The sequence below is a fragment of the Brachyhypopomus gauderio genome, chromosome 4, assembly GCF_052324685.1.
Source record: "Brachyhypopomus gauderio isolate BG-103 chromosome 4, BGAUD_0.2, whole genome shotgun sequence".
Taxonomy (NCBI): domain Eukaryota; kingdom Metazoa; phylum Chordata; class Actinopteri; order Gymnotiformes; family Hypopomidae; genus Brachyhypopomus; species Brachyhypopomus gauderio.
In genome coordinates this window covers 6427545-6449542 of record NC_135214.1, presented here as the reverse complement: position 1 = coordinate 6449542, position 21998 = coordinate 6427545, and the positions used below count along the sequence as shown (strand labels likewise).

Sequence of the window (21998 nt, the reverse complement as noted above, 5' to 3'; positions counted from 1 at the left end):
CAGATTATTGATCACCTTCTCCAGCAGGTATCCCACAATCCACTGGGAGCCCTCGGTGTCTGCCCCAAATGCTGTGCTAAGTGGAACACTGATCTGGAGTCAGCACGTAGAAGACGGTGAAAGGAAAAGGACAAATCACATTTAAAAGATGTTTCTGATTATGGTGAGAAAGCGTTTTAAAGCGACAGAGACGCGCGGCTGTCTTCTGAGTGGACCGTCCTGACCTGACTGTACAGTTTCTCGTCCACTAGCAGGTACGTTCTGGCCCAACGCCGGAGAAACCACACAATGTCTTTCCCCATCTGAGGACTCAACAACTCTGTCAGACTGGCCCGAGTGGCCCGGGACTCCACCTCCGACGTCCTCAATACCGCAGACAACAACCTGACAGACAGGAGAGAGAAATCAGTCAAAATATGAGTAAAGATCTCTCACACCAGACGATTTTTATATTTGAGTTCAAAGAACAGTTGGAGCTTTACATCAACACACACAACTAATCCCAACAATTATGATGACACAGTCTCAAATGGTATTACTACTATCCAACTAAACACTATCTCCACATCATTAAACTCTTCAACGTCCTGTTGCACAGTATGTGTACAGGTGTTTCCCTGTGAGCTATAGGACCCTAAACTGGTGACTAGGGATGCACCGATTCCGATATTAATATCTGTATCGGTCCCGATATTGGAAAAAATTCTAGATCGGGTATCGGTGACCGATATGTGACCGATCCATAAAAACAGATCTATTCAGTCTAATTCTATGCTTGTAACGCTCTTCGGAGTTAGTTCAACCTTAAATATCCAGTACACATATTTCTGGCCGTTACATGCTTTGTGCTCTGCGTGATGTCATCTCCTTATTTATTTTATAAATTATATTTAGAATTTTTGAACCATTTCAAAGGTTTATATTTTTCATGTTTGACCAAAGTTGTGAACCTATTGTTTTTGTCAGTTTCAGGTTCTTTGGTATTATTTATTTTACATTCAATGTTATATTCATAATTGCACTGACTGAACAAATGCAAGTTGTGTTTAAGTGTGCTATACTGGTGTGGAATTTTCAATAAACTTGTAATTCAGTATGTCTGTGTTAAAAAAAAAAAATGTTTTCAGTCGATTCAGCACTGTTTTACTCTATCGGATTGGTATTGGATCGGTATCGGCCGATACTAAGCCTCAGATATCTGAATCGGTATCGGAAGTTAAAAACGTGAATCAGTGCATCCCTACTGGTGACTCCCTGGACTGGGGAAGGTGAGCTGATATGTTAAAATTAGGACCTAACCTTCATGTTTCCTGAGCTTTTACTGCATGAAAAGGGCATTTCTTATTTCTGTGTTATTTCTGGACAGTGAGGTAGCTAGTGTTTTGGGGCATTCGTGTAATGTGTCCGGGGCTCACTAGTATCTAACGCCCCCTCTCCCAGGCCAAGGGAGGTGGACCATCTGCCTGAGACCTGGCAACCTGGGCCAGCATGGAAAAAATAGCACTCTGTCTGTTGGAGAGGCAGAGGAGGGTGAGGAGGAAGAACAGCAGAGCCAACAGGCCCCCCCCCCCCTTTCCCTCACGCTCAGAGTCTCAACAAAGTCCCAACGGTATAAACTTTGCTGCACGGCTTGGGTGGAGCTGAGGATTACACAGGTTTAACCACCCTGGAGGACTCCTCCCACCATGGGGACATGCTCCTCCCATTGCGGGTACATGGTCCTCCCACCGCAGGGACGGTGCACCAAGGCCGGATGGTGAGCATTGTGTTCAAAAACAAAACCCCACTGACATTTCAGGCAGGCGAGGTCAGATGACGTGATTGAGCAACCCAATCTTCTGAGCCCTGTGTGTAACAGAGAACATCCCACTGTCTCTCCAGAGCCTTCACCCCTCTGCTCCCCCCCACCCCGTCCTATCATCAACTCGTAAACCTGGAATCCCCCCCCCCCCCCCCATCACAGCACTCCACCCCCCCACATTGCAGCGCCCCCGCCCATCGCAGCGCCCCCTGCCCATCGCAGCGCCCCCGCCCATCGCAGTGCTCCCGCCCATCACAGGGCCCCCCGCCCATCACAGGGCCCCCCGCCCATCACAGGGCCCCCCGCCTATCACAGGGCACCCGCCCATCACAGCGCCATACTGCAGCACCTGACCGTGTCGCTGACTCTAGAGGTGACATCTCCAGTTTCATGCCAGCCAACTGAATCAGACTCTAAAGCCACAATAAACTGTCTCGCCATTGAATCCCGCCCCGGCCCACTTCAGTGGGAGCTGACCTGATCACGGAGTCAGTCCTGTTGCACCCTGGGATGGAGGTTGCCTTCTCCCCCGGCGAGCCCAGGATCTGAAGGGTGGTGTTGATGTCCACGTCTGCTGCGTGCTTTATGGAGAACTCCATCACCTCAGAGGGGATCATGGGAGTCTCACCCTGGAGGTCATCAGCTAACAGGTAGCCTGTACAAACAACCACAATGCACATAACTTAACAGGTACTGTAGGATGGAGACTTCCATCAACGACATCGTCTTCAACTCAAACCAATTTGAGTTTGTTTTGACCGTTAAATAATAATTATACCATCAACTATACACAAATTCAGAGCAAAGAAAACATGATTTTGAGTTCAAGGCCTTTGAGGCAAACCTGAGACTAATATGAGCCAGTGGATGTCTTCATAGAGGTCATCCAGGACTTTGCGGTCCACCGAGTCGGGATCTGCTGCTACCATGAGGTGCTGCTGGTGTCTCTGGAGCTGCCCGTGAAGTCGTGTGACTCTGTCTTCAAGTAGACTACACACACACACACACACACACACACACACACACACACACACACACACACACACACACACACACACACTTCAAAAGTCCTGCCATGATTTTATAAAACCCAGCAGGTTTTGCTAAAGGATTCCCACTGGCCCGGGCACTTCAGTGAAGCAAGTAGTTGGAACAGGTAGGGGTGGGCGGGGACTGGAGGTGTGGGCGGGGCCAAGGCGGGAACTGTGGAGGTGTGGGCGGGGCCAGGGCGCTCTCTTACCCCGTGAGCAGGGGGATGCAGTGTTCTGCAGCGATGCGGCCAAGCATGCCCACGCTGGCCAGCTGATCCGAGAACAGTTCCCTGTCGTCCTCCTGTAACTCGCTTATCTCCTCCTCCTCGTGAGACGCCATGCCGTTCGCCGTCTGTGGAGAGAGACGAGTGGTCACCGAGCACGGCCTGGCTGGCAGAGCGGTCCAGAGCGGTCCAGCGCGAGTGTGTGTGCGTGAGAGAGAGAGGGAACTCTAACCAGGTTCCTGGTGCCGTCGGGCGCGGCGAGGTGACACTGTATGTAGGAGTTGAAGACCTGCACGGCGGGCTCCACGAAGCAGCCGCGGGGGAAATGCCCGTCCTCCTGTACCAGCTTCAGCCAGGACTCCAGCAGCCGGTCATACGCCTCCATGTACACCATGTCGTCCTTGTCCAGCTGAGCAGGACACGAACAGCAAACGGAGTCTCGTCAGCGCAGGGCCGGCGCTGCAAACGTCCCCGCGAGACAGCAGGAACGCGGACCGAACACGCGCTCCGAGTAGGGCTGCCACAAACGATTATTTTTATAGTCGACTAATCACTGATTATTTTTTATGATTAGTTGACTAATCGGATCATATGTTAATTGAATATAACACACACAGCTTATGGCACTAGAATGCAGCTGCTATTATATAATCATTAGATTTCAGCTATATGCTAACTAAAAATAAACAATTTATATCATAGTTCATTAAACCTTTAATGAAATATGCAGCTTGTTGCAACAAACAATTATTAAAATAAGGATAAGGCACTGGCTTAAACAACACAAAAATAAATACTTTAATAAAGATTAAATAAAAGATTAAATCATTAATAAAGATTATTATATTTTTTTTTTTAGGTTTTTCTTTCTTTCGTCTCTGGCATCAAACTTAGCTACATTTAAATCAAATTAGGTAGGTACCTGAAACAAAAAAATTAATTTTTGGTCTCACTGACGTTACAGAAAACACATGAATGCGTGCTAAGGCTAATGAAACAAATCGCCATCGCTAATGTTAACTTTTGCAGCAATCAAGATGAGTAAGTACGGTCCCTCTTCATCAATGTCACAATCAGCCACAGCCTTTTCAGGTGCTCGTGCATCGCGGTTGTGCTGCCGTGGAAGGAAAGTTCTGCCTTGCAGATATTGCACTGCACACGTTTCTCTTTAATTTTCTAAAAGTGATCCCACACTTTTGAGTTCCGTAGCCGGGTAGCCATGACACCAGAGCCTGTCTGTATAACGCCCTGGGATGTCGTTTCCACTACTGCGCGTCAAGACAGAAAGGCAGACAACAGTGGAAACTGCAGCAACAGTTGGGAGAGAAAAAACAACCTAAAAACAAAAAACGACGCATCGACTATTAAATTAGTCATCGACTATTTTAATAGTCGACAAAATCGTGGCAGCCCTAGCTCCGAGGCAAACGTCGTACAGCCTGCGGTGAACCCGGCGGGGCCAGACGCATTGTGCCGTTATACTCACCACCTCCTCAAGGGCGGCGCTGCGTCCAAAGGAGCAGGTAAGCAGTGTGAGGCAGTTGATGAAGGAGGAGAACAGCTCGCTGGGGAGAGCGGTCAACACACTCCTCGGGAAGGTGGTGATGACGTTGCTGATGATGGTGGAGATGCCCACTGCCTCAGAGTCCTCAATCTCGATCCTGCTCCAGAAGACCCAAAATAAACAGCATTATAAACACATCTAAAGAGTGCTATTGTCAAATGCACCACTGTGGATAAACAAGTAGCATTATAGACAAATAAAACAGCGTTATGATCACAGAAACAGTGTTATAAATATTCCCCATGACCCAGCCAGACACTGGAATCAATGGAATCACTCTGAACATGTGCAACTAAAATGTATAAAGTTCATTACAGGCAAAAGATTACAGATCCATGTCAAATTATCTTAGATTTCTTGCGTTATCATCTCAAATGATCGTGGAGAAATCATCTTGGCTCTATCTGAGTGCGCATTTCATCAAATCAACAAAATGACACCAATAACTACAGAATTTTTCCAAAGTCAGCACTGCTCAAATGCCACAGAGGCTCAAATCCCAGAGTGAACCCCAAGATGGGGATGGAGCTGCCCAGAGGCCCAGAGCAGAGGCCTGTTTCTGCTCCAGAACTCTCCTCTCCTTCCACAGTCCTGACATCCGTATGTGAATGGGCCCAGAGTCCCAAAGATATGGAGCGACTGAAAAACAGCGGCTGTCCAGATGGCGCAGTGTCGGAACACCACCTGGATGGCAGGAATGGCGGACTGGGAGAGCGCGGGGGGGCTGGTGGGGGCTGTGGAGGTCTGGATCCCTCCTGCGCTCCACCACCGGGACTCTTAATCCATATCAGATGGAGCTAAACAGCAAGCAGAATGGTTCAATCAGAGCAGAGTGCCGGACCTGCTACATGACTTTCCGATGATGCAACTGGAAAAAGGTTCCAAGAATAGGTGATTATGAAGAGAGAGAGAGAGAGAGAGAGAGAGAGAGAGAGAGAGGGGGGGGGGGGGGGGGAGAGAAAGAAAAGTGAGAGATGGAAGGAAAGGGAGGAAGAGAGAGAGAGGTAGAGAATGTGGGGGAGAGGGGGGTGGGGGCAGAAAGACCCTGACTCACTTCTCCTATTCTGTATCCAGTTTCAGAAAAGTGTGGTGCATGTGTTATTTTAAATAACACCACCATCGTTCCACCTTCACACACACACACACACACACACACACACACACACACACACACACACACACACACACACACACACACACACGCTGTAGTGCATCTCTCAGACATCAGGACTACAGGGAAGACAGAAGCAGAATGTTGCCTTGCTACACCCGAACCCTCAGTGGGAGTGGAGCAGTGCTTCACCCAGGTTGGTGTGGCGTCTCCACCCACTCACCCGTTGATCATGCTCAGCAGCCCCTCCAGCAGGTGGGCCAGGTAGGAGACCTGAGCGCCCTGGTCAGGGAAGACGGGCCCGTGCATGGAGGCCAGCTGGGCCAGGCACTGCAGCGAATCCTGCGCCATGTCCGAGTCCTCCCGGATCTTCCTGTGCACCTGCGGGAGACGTGAAGAGACGGTCAGGACTCACGGGCTGCTCTGGGGAGTCTTACGCAGCTCCAACACCAGTGTGTCCTGAAAACGGCCCCGTTCTCCAGACTGGGTGAGACCTATTTAGGAAAGTGTTATGTTCAAGAGAGCATGAGGATAGAGAGACAGACATAGAGAGAGAATATGACAGACAGAAGAGGAAATACAGACAGAGAGAGAAAGAGAGACAGACAGAAACAGACAGAGAGAGAGAGAGACAGACTGACAGAGGGGGACCTCCTCACTCAGCCGGCCCCTCAGCTGACCGTCACTGGCAGCTGGCCAAGCGCGCGCGCGCGCACACACACACGCGCGCGCGCACGCGCGCACGCACGCACGCACGCACGCACGCACGCACGCACGCACACACACACACACACACACACACACACACACACACACACACACACACACACACACACACACACACACACACACACACACACACACACACACACACACACACACACACACACACACACACACACACACACACACCTTCCCCAGCAGTGCTCACCTTGTGTGGACAGACCCCAGCACCCCCCACTCCCTCAGCTTCTCTCTCCACACGCCAAAAAATAAAACGGCTCAGGGGCAAAAAGCAGCTCCCAAACACTGATGCAGTCTAAAACAAACGCTCACAGAAGCCAAATCTCAGCCGTGGGGACACTGTCCCTGTCTGGTGTCCACAGAAACATGGTGCGAGTGTCCGTGCGGTGTGTGGGTCGGGCGTGGTGGGCACAGTCTCTCCACCCCCCACCGCCTCCAGTCCTTATTCCCCTGGTCCCGATCTCAGTGTCCCGCCATCACGTCCTGACGCCTGTCTGTGAGCCTAATGTCCTGGCAAGATGCTTCAAGAAAAAGAAAAAAGAAAGAGGGAAAAAAGAAGGAACCCACACGGAGGTTGGAGAGGCTCCAGCCCCCACTGCCCAAGACCAGCGCGCTGCTAACACGCTATCACTAACCACCGTCACTAACCACCATCACTAGCATGGTGCCATACAGAAGAGAGGAGGGGAGAGAGGGAGAATAAGTCAGAGAGAGAAAGAATAGAGACAGAGAGAGAGAGAGAGAGAGAGAGAGAGAGCGCGACACCGACAGACAGACAGACAGGGGGAGAAAGAATAGAGACAGAGAAAAAGACAAAACTACAAAGGAGAGAAAGGGAGGGAGGGAGAGAGGGATAGAGAATGAGAGAGAGAGAGAGAGAGAGAGAGAGAACGCACAAGGCCAAAGTTACGTGAGCAGCACGCGCTGTAAAAACAGCTGCACCAAAGAACATCTACACCACGCAAACTATTCCACCAGAGAGAGAGAGAGAGAGAGAGAGAGAGAGAGAGAGTTGTAGAGAGTACTGCAGGGAGAAAGAGAGAGGGAAAGAGGGAACTATTTTTAGAGGGAAAGACAAACCCTCCTGTCTTTTGTTCCTGGTCAGCTCATCTCTCCATCAGCACTCACTCAGATCCCGTTACGGACACACAGGACAGACCGTCATCACAGTCACGACATCCCAAACGAGCCTCACAACAATGCCTGCATCTGTTTACACCATAACCCAGGGGCTCACGGACCACACTCGTCCAACTACGCACCCTCCGCATACGTCTGACGGAAAGGTCTTAGAAATGAAACAATAAGCACAATAATAAAGAAATGGCCACAAGCAAAACATATCCTGTCATCTGTTAATTACCTGTATGTTCCTGTGAGGACATTTGAGGTACAGGGCTAGGTACAGTGTGTGTGTGTGTGTGTGTGTGTGTGTGTGTGTGTGTGTGTGTGTGTGTGTGTGTGTGTGTAAAAATAAACCAAAACCACAAACAAAAACACCCCTTGCCAGAGTTGGGTTTGGGTAGGAAAATCTTAGCGTAGTGGATTTATTAGGTGTGAAGAGGAGATGTATTTCAGTCTGCGTTTCATTGTGTGACTCTGCTGTCTCCTCTCAACCCCCATGGGGACACACAGCTCCATCCTGAGAGACAGACTCCTCACACAGAAGCCCTGGGCCGCCCAAGGCCCTGGCCCACGGGCCGGGAGAGATCAAGGGGGCTGCTAACAGGCTACCAACCCCGGGGTCAGGTTCTAATCCTGCCACTCGTCCATTGCGACCTCCGACCCCTGCAGCGTGTGCCCCCAATCACAGCTGAGGAGTGAGGGCAAACAGCTGAAGAGTCTCACACACACACGGACACACACACGGACACATACACACAGAAAAAACAACACACCAAGATATGGACAGACAGCTGAATACATTTCAACCCCAACAAAAACAACTTCCCCCTCCCTCTGCAAATACCCAAACACCACGCCACATGCCTTCTGCTCTCTAGGTTACTTCTAGTTCAGTGCGGGCCCATCTCGGCGTCTCCACCCTCACCGCCCCGCCAGGCCGGCCCAAAGCAGCGAGGGACGGCAGATGAAAACGGGTCCAAGATGAAAACAGTCGGCCAGCTGCACACCCTACGGCCCTCGGCGGTTCAGTCGTCCGGCACGAGCATCTTGCCCCGGGGGTCATCAGGGCCTCCTCAGAAGACCCCACACGCCAGGTGTAGGTTTAACCCATAAGTCCCACCGGATTAGCAGCCGCCCCCCCTCCAGGGCTACACACGGCGACCGACAGGCAACACCCTGACAGCTCATAGACACAATTCCTCAGGAGCGAATAGGAGGGGGCGGAGCCTAATCCCACTGGCGCTGAGGGGAGGGGACAAGGCGGATCCTCTGATCACACGAGAGGGTTTATGGGGTCAACCCAGGCTGAGACCAGCCGTCTCAGTCAGCCCAACCCCAACCCCAACCCTAAGGGACCCTTCATTTTGACACATTTCATCCAGAGTTAATCAAGATTGTCTCTTGAACCGAACAAATGATTAAATAATGCTTTTCTGACCATTGGGGATTTAGACAAATGGTAAAGAAATAAGTTTGAAAAATAAAACAAAAAGGGTGTAGCAGTGGAGGACCATCTCCACTACAGCTCAGACACCACCTACTCCATCTCCGCTACAGCACAGACTCCACCTACTCCATCTCCGCTACAGCACAGACTCCACCTACTTCATCTCCGCTACAGCACAGACTCCACCTACTCCATCTCCGCTACAGCTCAGACACCACCTACTCCATCTCCGCTACAGCACAGACACCACCTACTCCATCTCCACTACAGCACAGACACCACCTACTCCATCTCCGCTACAGCACAGACTCCATCTCCGCTACAGCACAGACTCCACCTACTCCATCTCCGCTACAGCACAGACTCCATCTCCGCTACAGCACAGACTCCATCTCCGCTACAGCACAGACTCCATCTCCGCTACAGCACAGACTCCATCTCCGCTACAGCACAGACTCCATCTCCGCTACAGCACAGACTCCATCTCCGCTACAGCTCAGGCACCACCTAGTCAATCAGCCATGGTGGAGGCGGCCATGTTGGGGCCCTACTGTCCTAAATACAGCACATCCAGCTTCCACGCTTGGCCACTCTGGGAAAATTCTCCAGGAAAACAGTGAATTATAATTACAGCTCTGCAATCCGAGAGCTCCGTCAAACACGCAGGTCTGTCAACCACAGCATCCTTCCAGAGGGACTTGGAGGAAACACACCCGGAGTAGACCCAAACTACACACACAACGAGGTTTCCACGACAACAGGAACCCTCAGAAAAGGGTTGAAAGAAGGGAGAGAGGGAGGGGTGGACTCACCGTGAAGAAGAGATCCATCACCCTGTGGTCCAGAAGAGCTTCCCTCCACGACTCGGTTGGCTTCAGCATGACGTTCTGGGTGGCTTCGAACATGGCGATGTAGTGTCTGCCCAGTGCTGTTGCGGTTAAGGTCAGAAGCATCATCTCACTGACCGGTTGGCGGACCTGGACCAGATGCCTTCTCTAGCTCAGGCTCTTCACCGTCTTTACCTCTCAAGGTTCGTCTGACTACCACAGTTCCTGTCCTGTCTCCTGGGAGAGTAGCTGCCTTTCACTCCCTCATCCCTCAGTCTCTCTTCTGTGTGTCTGTCTGACAGAACACGCGATGGTACAGTAAACCGGTCCCTCCCAGTCCCCTCCCACTTCAACTGTCCCCTCCCACTTCAACTGTCCCCTCCCACTTCAACTGTCCCCTCCCACTTCAACTGTCCCCTCCCACTTCAACTGTATCTTCAAGGTCACCCACTTAATGATCCACTGGAAAGAAAGAGAGAGAGAGAGAGAGAGAGAGAGAGAGAGAGAGAGAGAGAGAGAGAGAGAGAGAGAGAGAGGCATACAGAGAGGAGAGGAAAAAAAGGAGACGAGAGAGAAGGGGGGAGTGAGAGAGAGAAAGGGGGAGAGAGAGAGAGAGAGAAAGAGAGAGGGGGGGGACCAAAAAGGAGGAGAATCCCACAGGAATGTCTGATCAAGGCCAGTTACCGACAGCAGCCAAGCATTCCACTTGAACCTACAGTCACTCCCTACAGACATATATGCATGTGTGTGCATGCACACACACACACACACACACACCGCAAACAACACAATCCCATACATATTTGATAAAGTATACTAAAGTTGATAAAGTATATTACCACAATGCAACCACCGACACACACACACCCAGACAGGTGCCAGTTGAAAGGCACTGAGTGTGTGTATATAGGACACACACGCGTGCACACACATACACACACCTCTTCCCTGACACAACCCCCCCCCGAACAAGCCCGGTTTTATGACCGTTTAAAATTAGCATCGGGGCAGCAGAACTCTGAGTGACCTGAGCACGGGGGAGGAGGCCAAGGAGACCACAGCCTGGTGCCACATGCTCCCCCAGCCCGGGGCAGGAGCGCAGGCCCGGGGCAATAAGTGATGCACAATATGTTTATTGAGCATTATCCCAATAGCCTCTGCAATGGTGATGTTACAGGAAATTATATTATATCCTGTTACACAGCACCATGCTCAGTACCCAAAGACACTTCACAATTAACACGCTACACACTACGCCTTTACGCCCACTCAACACGCTACACACTACGCCTTTACGCCCACTCAACACGCTACACACTACACCTTTACGCCCACTCAACAAGCTACACACTACGCCTTTACGCCCACTCAACACGCTACACACTACGCCTTTACGCCCACTCAACACGCTACACACTACGCCTTTACGCCCACTCAATACACTACGCCTTTACACCCACTCAATATGCTACACACTACGCCTTTACGCCCCCTCAACACGCTACACACTACGCCTTTACACCCACTCAATACACTACGCCTTTACGCCCACTCAATATGCTACATGCTACACACTACGCCTTTACGCCCCCTCAACACGCTACACACTACGCCTTTACGCCCACTCAACACACTACACACTACGCCTTTACGCCCACTCAACACGCTACACACTACGCCTTTACGCCCACTCAACACGCTACACACTACGCCTTTACGCCCACTCAACAAGCTACACACTACGCCTTTACGCCCACTCAACACGCTACACACAACGCCTTTACGCCCACTCAACACGCTACACACTACGCCTTTACGCCCACTCAATACACTACGCCTTTATGCCCACTCAATATGCTACACACTACGCCTTTATGCTCCCTCAACACGCTACACACTACGCCTTTACACCCACTCAATACACTATGCCTTTACGCCCACTCAATATGCTACATGCTACACACTACGCCTTTACGCCCCCTCAACACGCTACACACTATGCCTTTACGCCCCCTCAACACGCTACACACTACGCCTTTACGCACCCTCAACACGCTACACACTACGCCTTTACGCCCCCTCAACACGCTACACACTACGCCTTTACGCCCACTCAATACACTACGCCTTTACGCCCACTCAATATGCTACATGCTACACACTACGCCTTTACGCCCCCTCAACAGGCTACACACTACGCCTTTACGCCCCCTCAACAGGCTACGCCTTTACGCCCCCTCAACAGGCTACGCCTTTACGCCCCCTCAACAGGCTACGCCTTTACGCCCCCTCAACACACTACGCCTTTACGCCCACTCAACAGGCTACGCCTTTACCCCCACTCAACAGGCTACGCCTTTACGCCCACTCAACAGGCTACGCCTTTACGCCCACTCAACAGGCTACGCCTTTACGCCCACTCAACAGGCTACGCCTTTACGCCCACTCAACAGGCTACGCCTTTACGCCCACTCAACACGCTACGCCTTTACGCCCACTCAACACGCTACGCCTTTACGCCCACTCAACACGCTACGCCTTTACGCCCACTCAACACGCTACGCCTTTACGCCCACTCAACACGCTACGCCTTTACGCCCACTCAACACGCTACGCCTTTAGACGCACTCAACACGCTACGCCTTTACATCCACTCAACACACTACACGCAACGCTTTACATCCACTCAACATGCTACACACAACGACTTTACATCCACTCAACACACCAGTGAGGCTATAAAATGTAAACACGACATTCTTCGAGATGACTGTGCCGCGTGCTTCGATTAATCCACAAATGTAAATAATATTGAACAATGGACAGCATTGGTCTGTGTGTCCCTCAAGGGCTGACCAATGTACGTCAGTACTGAAATACCGTAAAGCGCATAATGGTAACGTGTGCGGCAGGCAGCGTGATGGTTGTTAAAGACGAGATGATGACTTGGCCATGTGGTCAGGGTCAGGGCCATATCGGGAGCTCGACGGGCTTGAAGGAACTGCTTCCCACCGGTGTACGGGACAGCAGTTACGGGACAGTGGACAGGAGTGTCTTGTGCAGAGATGCAGCTTGCCCTCCCACGGTCTAATAAAAGTTGTGTTATCAAAACCAAACCATCAACAGACAGGCCATCAGGTTGAGGCTGTCGCCGCTGAACTCAAGAGCAGAAGGTGTTGAGCACTGGAGGGACGTGACAGAAGAAGAACCCAGCGAAACACGTGAGGGTGTCGAGGATCTTTCGCCGACGGCTGGGGCTCACGTCTCCAGGCTGCAGCTACGGATGACTGTCCAGACACCCGCTGGTCATAACTCTGAGACGACAAGTGGAGGCAGCGCGTGAGTAACCGTGGAAACCTGGCAGAGCGACAGTATCAGGAAGTGACAGGGCCAGAATAGACGCTCCTGTCTGTCATCATGTCAGGAGGTGGCTTGGAGATTCATGAGTTCTGGTATTTTTAGCTGGGCGCAGAGACACACAGTCACACGCGGTCTGTTCTCAGCAAGCCTCGGGTGGAGGAGGAGGGAGGAAAAGGGGCGGAGCTAAGGGTGGAGCCTCCAGGTGCAGCAGACTGCTCACGAGAAAGCAGTGGCCCTGAGGACATGGTACATCAGGCCAGAAGATGTTACGGTTATGACTCTGAGAAAGCGGAGGCCTGTGGGTTGAGAATGGTCAAAGCTGGAGAATGATTTAGGATTTATTGCATAAGGAGTTGAATGAGGGGTTCAAATGAGGACGTAGTGGTGTTTAATGGCTGAAAAAACGGCTTGTCAAAGTGGCTTGTAAAACAAAGAGTTTGACAGGATTGAAATGGTAAGGCGTGAACTGAAAGGGGGATTCCCTGCTGTGCCAAACCCCAGTAAAGACACTTCAGTGGTAACAAGGCAGTCTCCCACACAGTCCTGACAGAACGGCTGTACAATTAAGACTGGGAAAGAGGGTGGGACGTCTCTTATCGAAGTGCAGGACTGGGGCGGGACTGTCTTGACAGGAAGCATGCGGTTTCTCGGGCGGGTAATTAAGAGCATGCTGACTCTGGACAGACGGCGTACACTGTGGGAGTGATTCGTTAGCACAATGGTTTTAAGAGTGTTAAATGGGGCTCAAAGCCAGAGAGGCTAGATGTGTGGGAAAGGTTCTTGGGCCAGTGAAGAATCACATTCTCCTTCGGAGGACACCCTGCGCCTGCGCTCGTGTCCCCATCAACCCGTCACCCTGGGAAACGGCTTCTCTGGCCGGACGTCGTCTCGGAGAGGAGCAAGGCAGTGTGTGTCCCGCATACGACACCTCCACAGGACAGGAGAGGGGGAGGGCCCCCCCACAGATGACACGCATGCCAAAGTGGAATGCACACACACACGTGCGGGCGAGCATGTACACACACAGACACACGGCGGCACTTTGAAAGGAGCTGGAGGCACACGCGGCTGTCGAGAACGCAATTTTAAGCACAGACCTTCAAGTCAACATGTGTGAGCCCCCGCCCTCCCCCATCACCCCTTAATAAATACGCTCTGTCCCAAAGGAGCATCTCCTTTACATACCACCCAGCCAGTAGCTGCTGTGAGCCCAGCCCACCAGCGCAACCACGGGGGCAGACGCACGCCTGCTCCACATTCCACGGGGTGTGCGTTTGAAGGCAGGGCGAGGGCAGTAAGGGGCGCTCTGAAAGTGATCTGCACCGCTGATTGGCACCGACGCCAGCCCGGAGCCCAGTAAACAGACGGGGGGCCACAGCCAGGCCCAGACGGATTACCACCTCGGAGCGCCGCACACGCCCTGGCCGATCGCTCAGGGGACACACACAGGCCACGGTGCACCACGGAATGCGGGGCGAGGCCATGGAGTCACATGACTAGTAGTGTGAATGAACTAAAGTATGGCTCCATGCGTCAAAAAACATAATGAATGAATCAGTTCTGTAACCTGATTGTTTTTAAAGGATATGATTTGGTGGGAGAAAGTTCCAGCTCAGTACTTGATTGGCCAGTGCTAGGTAACGCTGGAACACAGAGGACATCTGGGCACTGAGGTTCTCCCTGAGGCTGAACTCCTGCAAGACCTCCATGGTGAGAACAAAGATCTGACGCAGGTCCTCCTCCTACAGACCGACACACACACACACACACACACACACACACACAGAGAGAGAGAGAGAGAGAGAGAGAGAGAGAGAGAGAGAGACACACACACACACACACAGAGGCACACACACACAGAGAGAGACAGAGAGAGAGACACAGAGAGAGAGACAGAGAGAGAGGGACACAGAGAGAGAGAGAGACACAGAGAGAGAGAGAGACACAGAGAGAGAGAGAGACACAGAGAGAGAGACACAGAGAGAGAGAGAGAGACAGAGAGAGAGAGAGACACAGAGAGAGAGAGAGAGACACACACACACACACACACACACACACACACACAGACAGACACACACCTTTAATGAATGTGAAAAGGGTTGGTATATATGCACTTTAAAACCATTAAAACTAAGTAATTAAAGAACGGAAATGAAATTACTCAACCTGGCTAGCATGTGATGTACTTGGCAGCTGATGTTTTTGCTTTTGAACCTACATCAAAGTTTTAATAATGGCATGATGGGTCTGTGTGTGCAGGAGAACAGGAAATACTGGGAGAAAGCTGAGCTGAAAGACACGCTTACAGCTGCCATGATGGGTCAGTGTGTGTGTGTGTGTGTGTGTGTGTGTGTGTGTGTGTGGGAGATAGTGGGAGAAGGCTGACCTGAAAGACACGCTTACAGCTGCCATGGAACTCCATACTCAGGCCAATGTTACTGGTCTTACTGGAACTGGAGAATTCACTCAGCAGAGCAGTCAGGATGGAGCACGCTAGTGTTTGCTAAGGGCAGACATGTGCGTGCACACACACACACACACACACACACACACAAATTTGGATAATCAAAGATAACTACAGCTCTATTTCATGTTACTACTTTGTACCATCTTAAAAATTACAATTCTGCATGCAGCAACAAACAATAAAATTCATACAAATCAAATAAAACCATTTAATTGCAGATTCTATTCATGTATTTACAGCTTAGAGCCACACACTTGAATTTCACTTCATTGTGTGCAACACACTGTTATAACAGTGTGACACTGGGGACTCGATCCTCTCCCAACAATCCCCTAGACACCCGTCTCCCTCTAGTGGGCAAAACGGGCAGTTGGCGTCGCACACATTTACATTCTAAATAACGGCCAAAACTTCGGCCTTCTGGTTGGAGCTTATTTATGGCCTTTGAAAAGTACAGACGAAACAGCATAGCAGAAGGAGCAGGAGTGAGCTCTCACCACGGTGGGGTTGCCGCTGCTGATCAGATGGCCGACCTCGTGGAAGATGCTCTTGCAGTTGATGGACTTGTCCAGTGAGCCACGCTTTACTATGACGGCGACAGCCAGGAGGATCTGCTCACGCACATATTTCTGCAGACTGCAGCAGAGCACAGCCACGCAGACGTAAGCTGCACAGTCACCCAACCAAAACAAACTACACGAGGACATCAAAGGAACGTTGTGCATCTAAACCTAAATGACATAAGCAGAGCTGAATTGTACTGAATGGCGAGGATTTAACTGTACGGGGACGAGTACGAGCTCGAATCCCGGCGTGTGCTGTCCAAGCGGTGCCTGCACATTTACTTGGGTCTCTGTAGGACGTAGGTGAGCAGGAACGTGCGTAGAGACTCGATGCTGCTCTTCTCCAGCAGGACCCACTCCCTCACCACCGCCTCCATCACAGCAGTGGCTGCCTGGAAGAGGACGTAGTCCACCTTACTGGTCTCTGGGGAGGACAGGGAGAGGGAGGGAGTCAGGCGCGCTCGCGTACGTCACTCAGGCGCGCTCGCGTAGGTCAGTCAGGCGCGCTCGCGTACGTCACTCAGGCGTCACTCAGACGCGCTCGCGTACGTCACTCATACATCACTCAGACGCGCTCGCGTACGTCACTCATACGTCACTCAGGCGCGCTCGCGTACGTCACTCATACGTCACTCAGGCGCGCTCGCGTACGTCACTCATACGTCACTCAGGCGCGCTCGCGTACGTCACTCAGACGTCACTCAGACGCGCTCGCGTACGTCACTCATACGTCACTCAGGCGCGCTCGCGTACGTCACTCAGACGCGCTCGCGTACGTCACTCAGACGTCACTCAGGCGCGCTCGCGTACGTCACTCATACGTCACTCAGGCGCGCTCGCGTACGTCACTCAGACGTCACTCAGGCGCGCTCGCGTACGTCACTCATACGTCACTCAGGCGCGCTCGCGTACGTCACTCAGGCGCGCTCGCGTACGTCACTCATACGTCACTCAGGCGCGCTCGCGTACGTCACTCAGACGCGCTCGCGTACGTCACTCAGACGTCACTCAGGCGCGCTCGCGTACGTCACTCATACGTCACTCATACGTCACTCAGGCGCGCTCGCGTACGTCACTCAGACGTCACTCAGGCGCGCTCGCGTACGTCACTCATACGTCACTCAGGCGCGCTCGCGTACGTCACTCAGACGCGCTCGCGTACGTCACTCAGGCGCGCTCGCGTACGTCACTCAGACGTCACTCAGACGCGCTCGCGTACGTCACTCATACGTCACTCAGGCGCGCTCGCGTACGTCACTCAGACGTCACTCAGGCGCGCTCGCGTACGTCACTCATACGTCACTCAGGCGCGCTCGCGTACGTCACTCAGACGCGCTCGCGTACGTCACTCAGGCGCGCTCGCGTACGTCACTCAGGCGCGCTCGCGTACGTCACTCAGGCACGCTCGCGTACGTCACTCAGGCACGCTCGCGTACGTCACTCAGACGTCACTCAGGCGCGCTCGCGTACGTCACTCATACGTCACTCAGGCGCGCTCGCGTACGTCACTCATACGTCACTCAGGCGCGCTCGCGTACGTCACTCATACGTCACTCAGGCGCGCTCGCGTACGTCACTCAGACGTCACTCAGGCGCGCTCACGTACGTCACTCAGACGTCACTCAGGCGCGCTCGCGTACGTCACTCAGGCGCGCTCGCGTACGTCACTCAGACGTCACACAGGCGCGCTCGCGTACGTCACTCAGACGTCACTCAGGCGCGCTCGCGTACGTCACTCAGACGTCACTCAGGCGCGCTCGCGTACGTCACTCATACGTCACTCAGGCGCGCTCGCGTACGTCACTCAGACGCGCTCGCGTACGTCACTCAGACGCGCTCGCGTACGTCACTCATACGTCACTCAGGCGCGCTCGCGTACGTCACTCAGACGTCACTCAGGCGCGCTCGCGTACGTCACTCAGACGTCACTCAGGCGCGCTCGCGTACGTCACTCAGACGCGCTCGCGTACGTCACTCAGACGTCACTCAGACGCGCTCGCGTACGTCACTCATACGTCACTCAGGCGCGCTCGCGTACGTCACTCAGGCGCGCTCGCGTACGTCACTCATACGTCACTCATACGTCACTCAGGCGCGCTCGCGTACGTCACTCATACGTCACTCAGGCGCGCTCGCGCTCGCGCACGTCACTCAGGCGCGCTCGCGTACGTCACTCAGGCGCGCTCGCGTACGTCACTCAGGCGCGCTCGCGTACGTCACTCAGGCGCGCTCGCGTACGTCACTCAGACGTCACTCAGACGCGCTCGCGTACGTCACTCAGACGCGCTCGCGTACGTCACTCAGACATCACTCAGGCGCGCTCGCGTACGTCACTCAGACGCGCTCGCGTACGTCACTCAGACGCCACTCAGGCGCGCTCGCGTACGTCACTCATACGTCACTCAGGTCACCAGATCTCAATCCAATAGAGCATCTTTGGGATGATTCACATCATTCACATCGAGGAATGTTTCTAGTACCTTGTTGAATCTATGCCACGAAGGATTAAGGCAGTCATGAATGTAGGCGCTCGCGTACGTCACTCAGACGCGCTCGCGTACGTCACTCAGACGTCACTCAGGCGCGCTCGCGTACGTCACTCAGGCGCGCTCGCGTACGTCACTCAGACGTCACTCAGGCGCGCTCGCGTACGTCACTCAGGCGCGCTCGCGTACGTCACTCAGGCGCGCTCGCGTACGTCACTCAGACGTCACTCAGGCGCGCTCGCGTACGTCACTCATACGTCACTCAGGCGCGCTCGCGTACGTCACTCAGACGTCACTCAGGCGCGCTCGCGTACGTCACTCAGGCGTCACTCAGACGCGCTCGCGTACGTCACTCATACATCACTCAGACGCGCTCGCGTACGTCACTCAGACGTCACTCAGGCGCGCTTGCGTACGTCACTCATACGTCACTCAGGCGCGCTCGCGTACGTCACTCAGACGTCACTCAGGCGCGCTCGCGTACGTCACTCATACGTCACTCAGGCGCGCTCGCGTACGTCACTCAGGCGCGCTCGCGTACGTCACTCATACGTCACTCAGGCGCGCTCGCGTACGTCACTCAGGCGCGCTCGCGTACGTCACTCATACGTCACTCAGGCGCGCTCGCGTACGTCACTCATACGTCACTCAGGCGCGCTCGCGTACGTCACTCAGACGTCACTCAGGCGCGCTCGCGTACGTCACTCATACGTCACTCAGGCGCGCTCGCGTACGTCACTCATACGTCACTCAGACGCGCTCGCGTACGTCACTCAGACGTCACTCAGGCGCGCTCGCGTACGTCACTCAGACGTCACTCAGACGCGCTCGCGTACATCACTCAGGCGCGCTCGCGTACGTCACTCAGGCGCGCTCGCGTACGTCACTCAGACGTCACTCAGGCGCACTCGCGTACGTCACTCATACGTCACTCAGGCGCGCTCGCGTACGTCACTCATACGTCACTCAGGCGCGCTCGCGCACGTCACTCAGGCGCGCTCGCGTACGTCACTCAGGCGCGCTCGCGTACGTCACTCAGGCGCGCTCGCGTACGTCACTCAGACGTCACTCAGGCGCGCTCGCGTACGTCACTCAGGCGCGCTCGCGTACGTCACTCAGACATCACTCAGGCGCGCTCGCGTACGTCACTCAGACATCACTCAGGCGCGCTCGCGTACGTCACTCAGACGCGCTCGCGTACGTCACTCAGACGCCACTCAGGCGCGCTCGCGTACGTCACTCATACGTCACTCAGGTCACCAGATCTCAATCCAATAGAGCATCTTTGGGATGATTCACATCATTCACATCGAGGAATGTTTCTAGTACCTTGTTGAATCTATGCCACGAAGGATTAAGGCAGTCCTGAATGTAGGCGCTCGCGTACGTCACTCAGACGCGCTCGCGTACGTCACTCAGACATCACTCAGACGCGCTCGCGTACGTCACTCAGGCGCGCTCGCGTACGTCACTCATACGTCACTCAGACGCGCTCGCGTACGTCACTCAGACGCGCTCGCGTACGTCACTCAGGCGCGCTCACGTACGTCACTCAGGCGCGCTCACGTACGTCACTCATACGTCACTCAGGCGCGCTCGCTTACGTCACTCAGGCGCGCTCGCGTACGTCACTCAGGCGCGCTCGCGTACGTCACTCAGGCGCGCTCACGTACGTCACTCAGGCGCGCTCACGTACGTCACTCAGGCGCGCTCACGTACGTCACTCAGGCGTGCTCACGTACGTCACTCATACGTCACTCAGGCGCGCTCGCGTACGTCACTCAGGCGCGCTCGCGTACGTCACTCAGGCGCCACTCAGGCGCGCTCGCATACGTCACTCATACGTCACTCAGGCGCGCTCGCGTACGTCACTCAGGCGCGCTCGCGTACGTCACTCAGACGCGCTCGCGTACGTCACTCAGACGCGCTCGCGTACGTCACTCAGACGCGCTCGCGTACGTCACTCAGACGCGCTCGCGTACGTCACTCAGACGCGCTCGCGTACGTCACTCAGACGTCACTCAGGCGCGCTCGCGTACGTCACTCAGACGTCACTCAGGCGCGCTCGCGTACGTCACTCAGGCGCGCTCGCGTACGTCACTCAGGCGCCACTCAGGCGCGCTCGCGTACGTCACTCATACCTCACTCAGACGCGCTCATATACGTCACTCATACGTCACTCAGGCGCGCTCGCGTACGTCACTCAGGCGCGCTCGCGTACGTCACTCAGGCGCCACTCAGGCGCGCTCGCATACGTCACTCATACGTCACTCAGGCGCGCTCGCGTACGTCACTCAGGCGCGCTCGCGTACGTCACTCAGGCGCGCTCGCGTACGTCACTCAGACGCGCTCGCGTACGTCACTCAGACGCGCTCGCGTACGTCACTCAGACGTCACTCAGGCGCGCTCGCGTACGTCACTCAGACGTCACTCAGGCGCACTCGCGTACGTCACTCAGGCGCGCTCGCGTACGTCACTCAGGCGCGCTCGCGTACGTCACTCAGGCGCGCTTGCGTACGTCACTCATACACACCGATACACTCATACATGCTCATAAACGTCACTCAGACGCTCATAAATGTCACTCATACACGTTGATACACTCACACGTGTATACATCACTCATACACGCTGATACATTCACACGCTCATATACGTCACTCATACACGCTGATACATTCACACGCTCATATACGTCACTCATACACGCTCATATACGTCACTCATACACGTCACTCATACACGCTCATATATGTCACTCATACATGCCAATACACTCATATACGCTCATATACAATGGCCACTTTATTAGGTACACCTTGCTAGTACTGGGTTGGACCCCCTTTTACATTCAGGACTGCCTTAATCCTTCGTGACATAGATTCAACAAGGTACTAGAAACATTCCTCAATGTGAATGATGTGAATCATCCCAAAGATGCTCTATTGGATTGAGATCTGGTGACTGTGGAGGCCATTCAAGTATAGTGAACTCATTGTCGTGTAAAAAAAAAAAAAAAAAAAGTCTGAGATTATTTGCGCTTTATGACATGGTACGCAATCCTGCTGCAAGTGGCCATCACAACATGGGCACACTGTAGTCATAAAGGGATAGACATGGTCAGCAACAATACTCAGGTAGGCTGTGATGTTGACATGACGCTCAATTAGTACTAATGGGGCCAAAGTATGCCAGGAAAATATGACGACACACCATTGCACCATCACCACCAGCCTGAACCCTTGATA

General features: G+C 53.4%; 1 protein-coding gene across 1 annotated transcript in view; it reads right to left on the bottom strand.

Annotated features, from left to right (window-relative positions):
- Positions 1 to 21998, bottom strand: part of xpo4 (exportin 4) — a 31065-nt gene that overhangs the window by 4954 nt on the left and 4113 nt on the right. Inside the window, exons 3-15 of the mRNA XM_077001808.1 lie at positions 16547 to 16688; positions 16199 to 16337; positions 15621 to 15737; positions 14824 to 14976; positions 9860 to 9973; positions 5955 to 6112; positions 4543 to 4717; positions 3289 to 3465; positions 3042 to 3184; positions 2646 to 2791; positions 2279 to 2456; positions 225 to 384; positions 1 to 93 (exon numbers count right to left, since the gene is read on the bottom strand). The exon at positions 1 to 93 is cut by the window's left edge and continues 77 nt beyond it. Coding sequence (XP_076857923.1) covers positions 1 to 93; positions 225 to 384; positions 2279 to 2456; positions 2646 to 2791; positions 3042 to 3184; positions 3289 to 3465; positions 4543 to 4717; positions 5955 to 6112; positions 9860 to 9973; positions 14824 to 14976; positions 15621 to 15737; positions 16199 to 16337; positions 16547 to 16688 — 1895 coding nt within the window. The remainder of the gene's footprint in view (positions 94 to 224; positions 385 to 2278; positions 2457 to 2645; positions 2792 to 3041; positions 3185 to 3288; positions 3466 to 4542; positions 4718 to 5954; positions 6113 to 9859; positions 9974 to 14823; positions 14977 to 15620; positions 15738 to 16198; positions 16338 to 16546; positions 16689 to 21998) is intronic.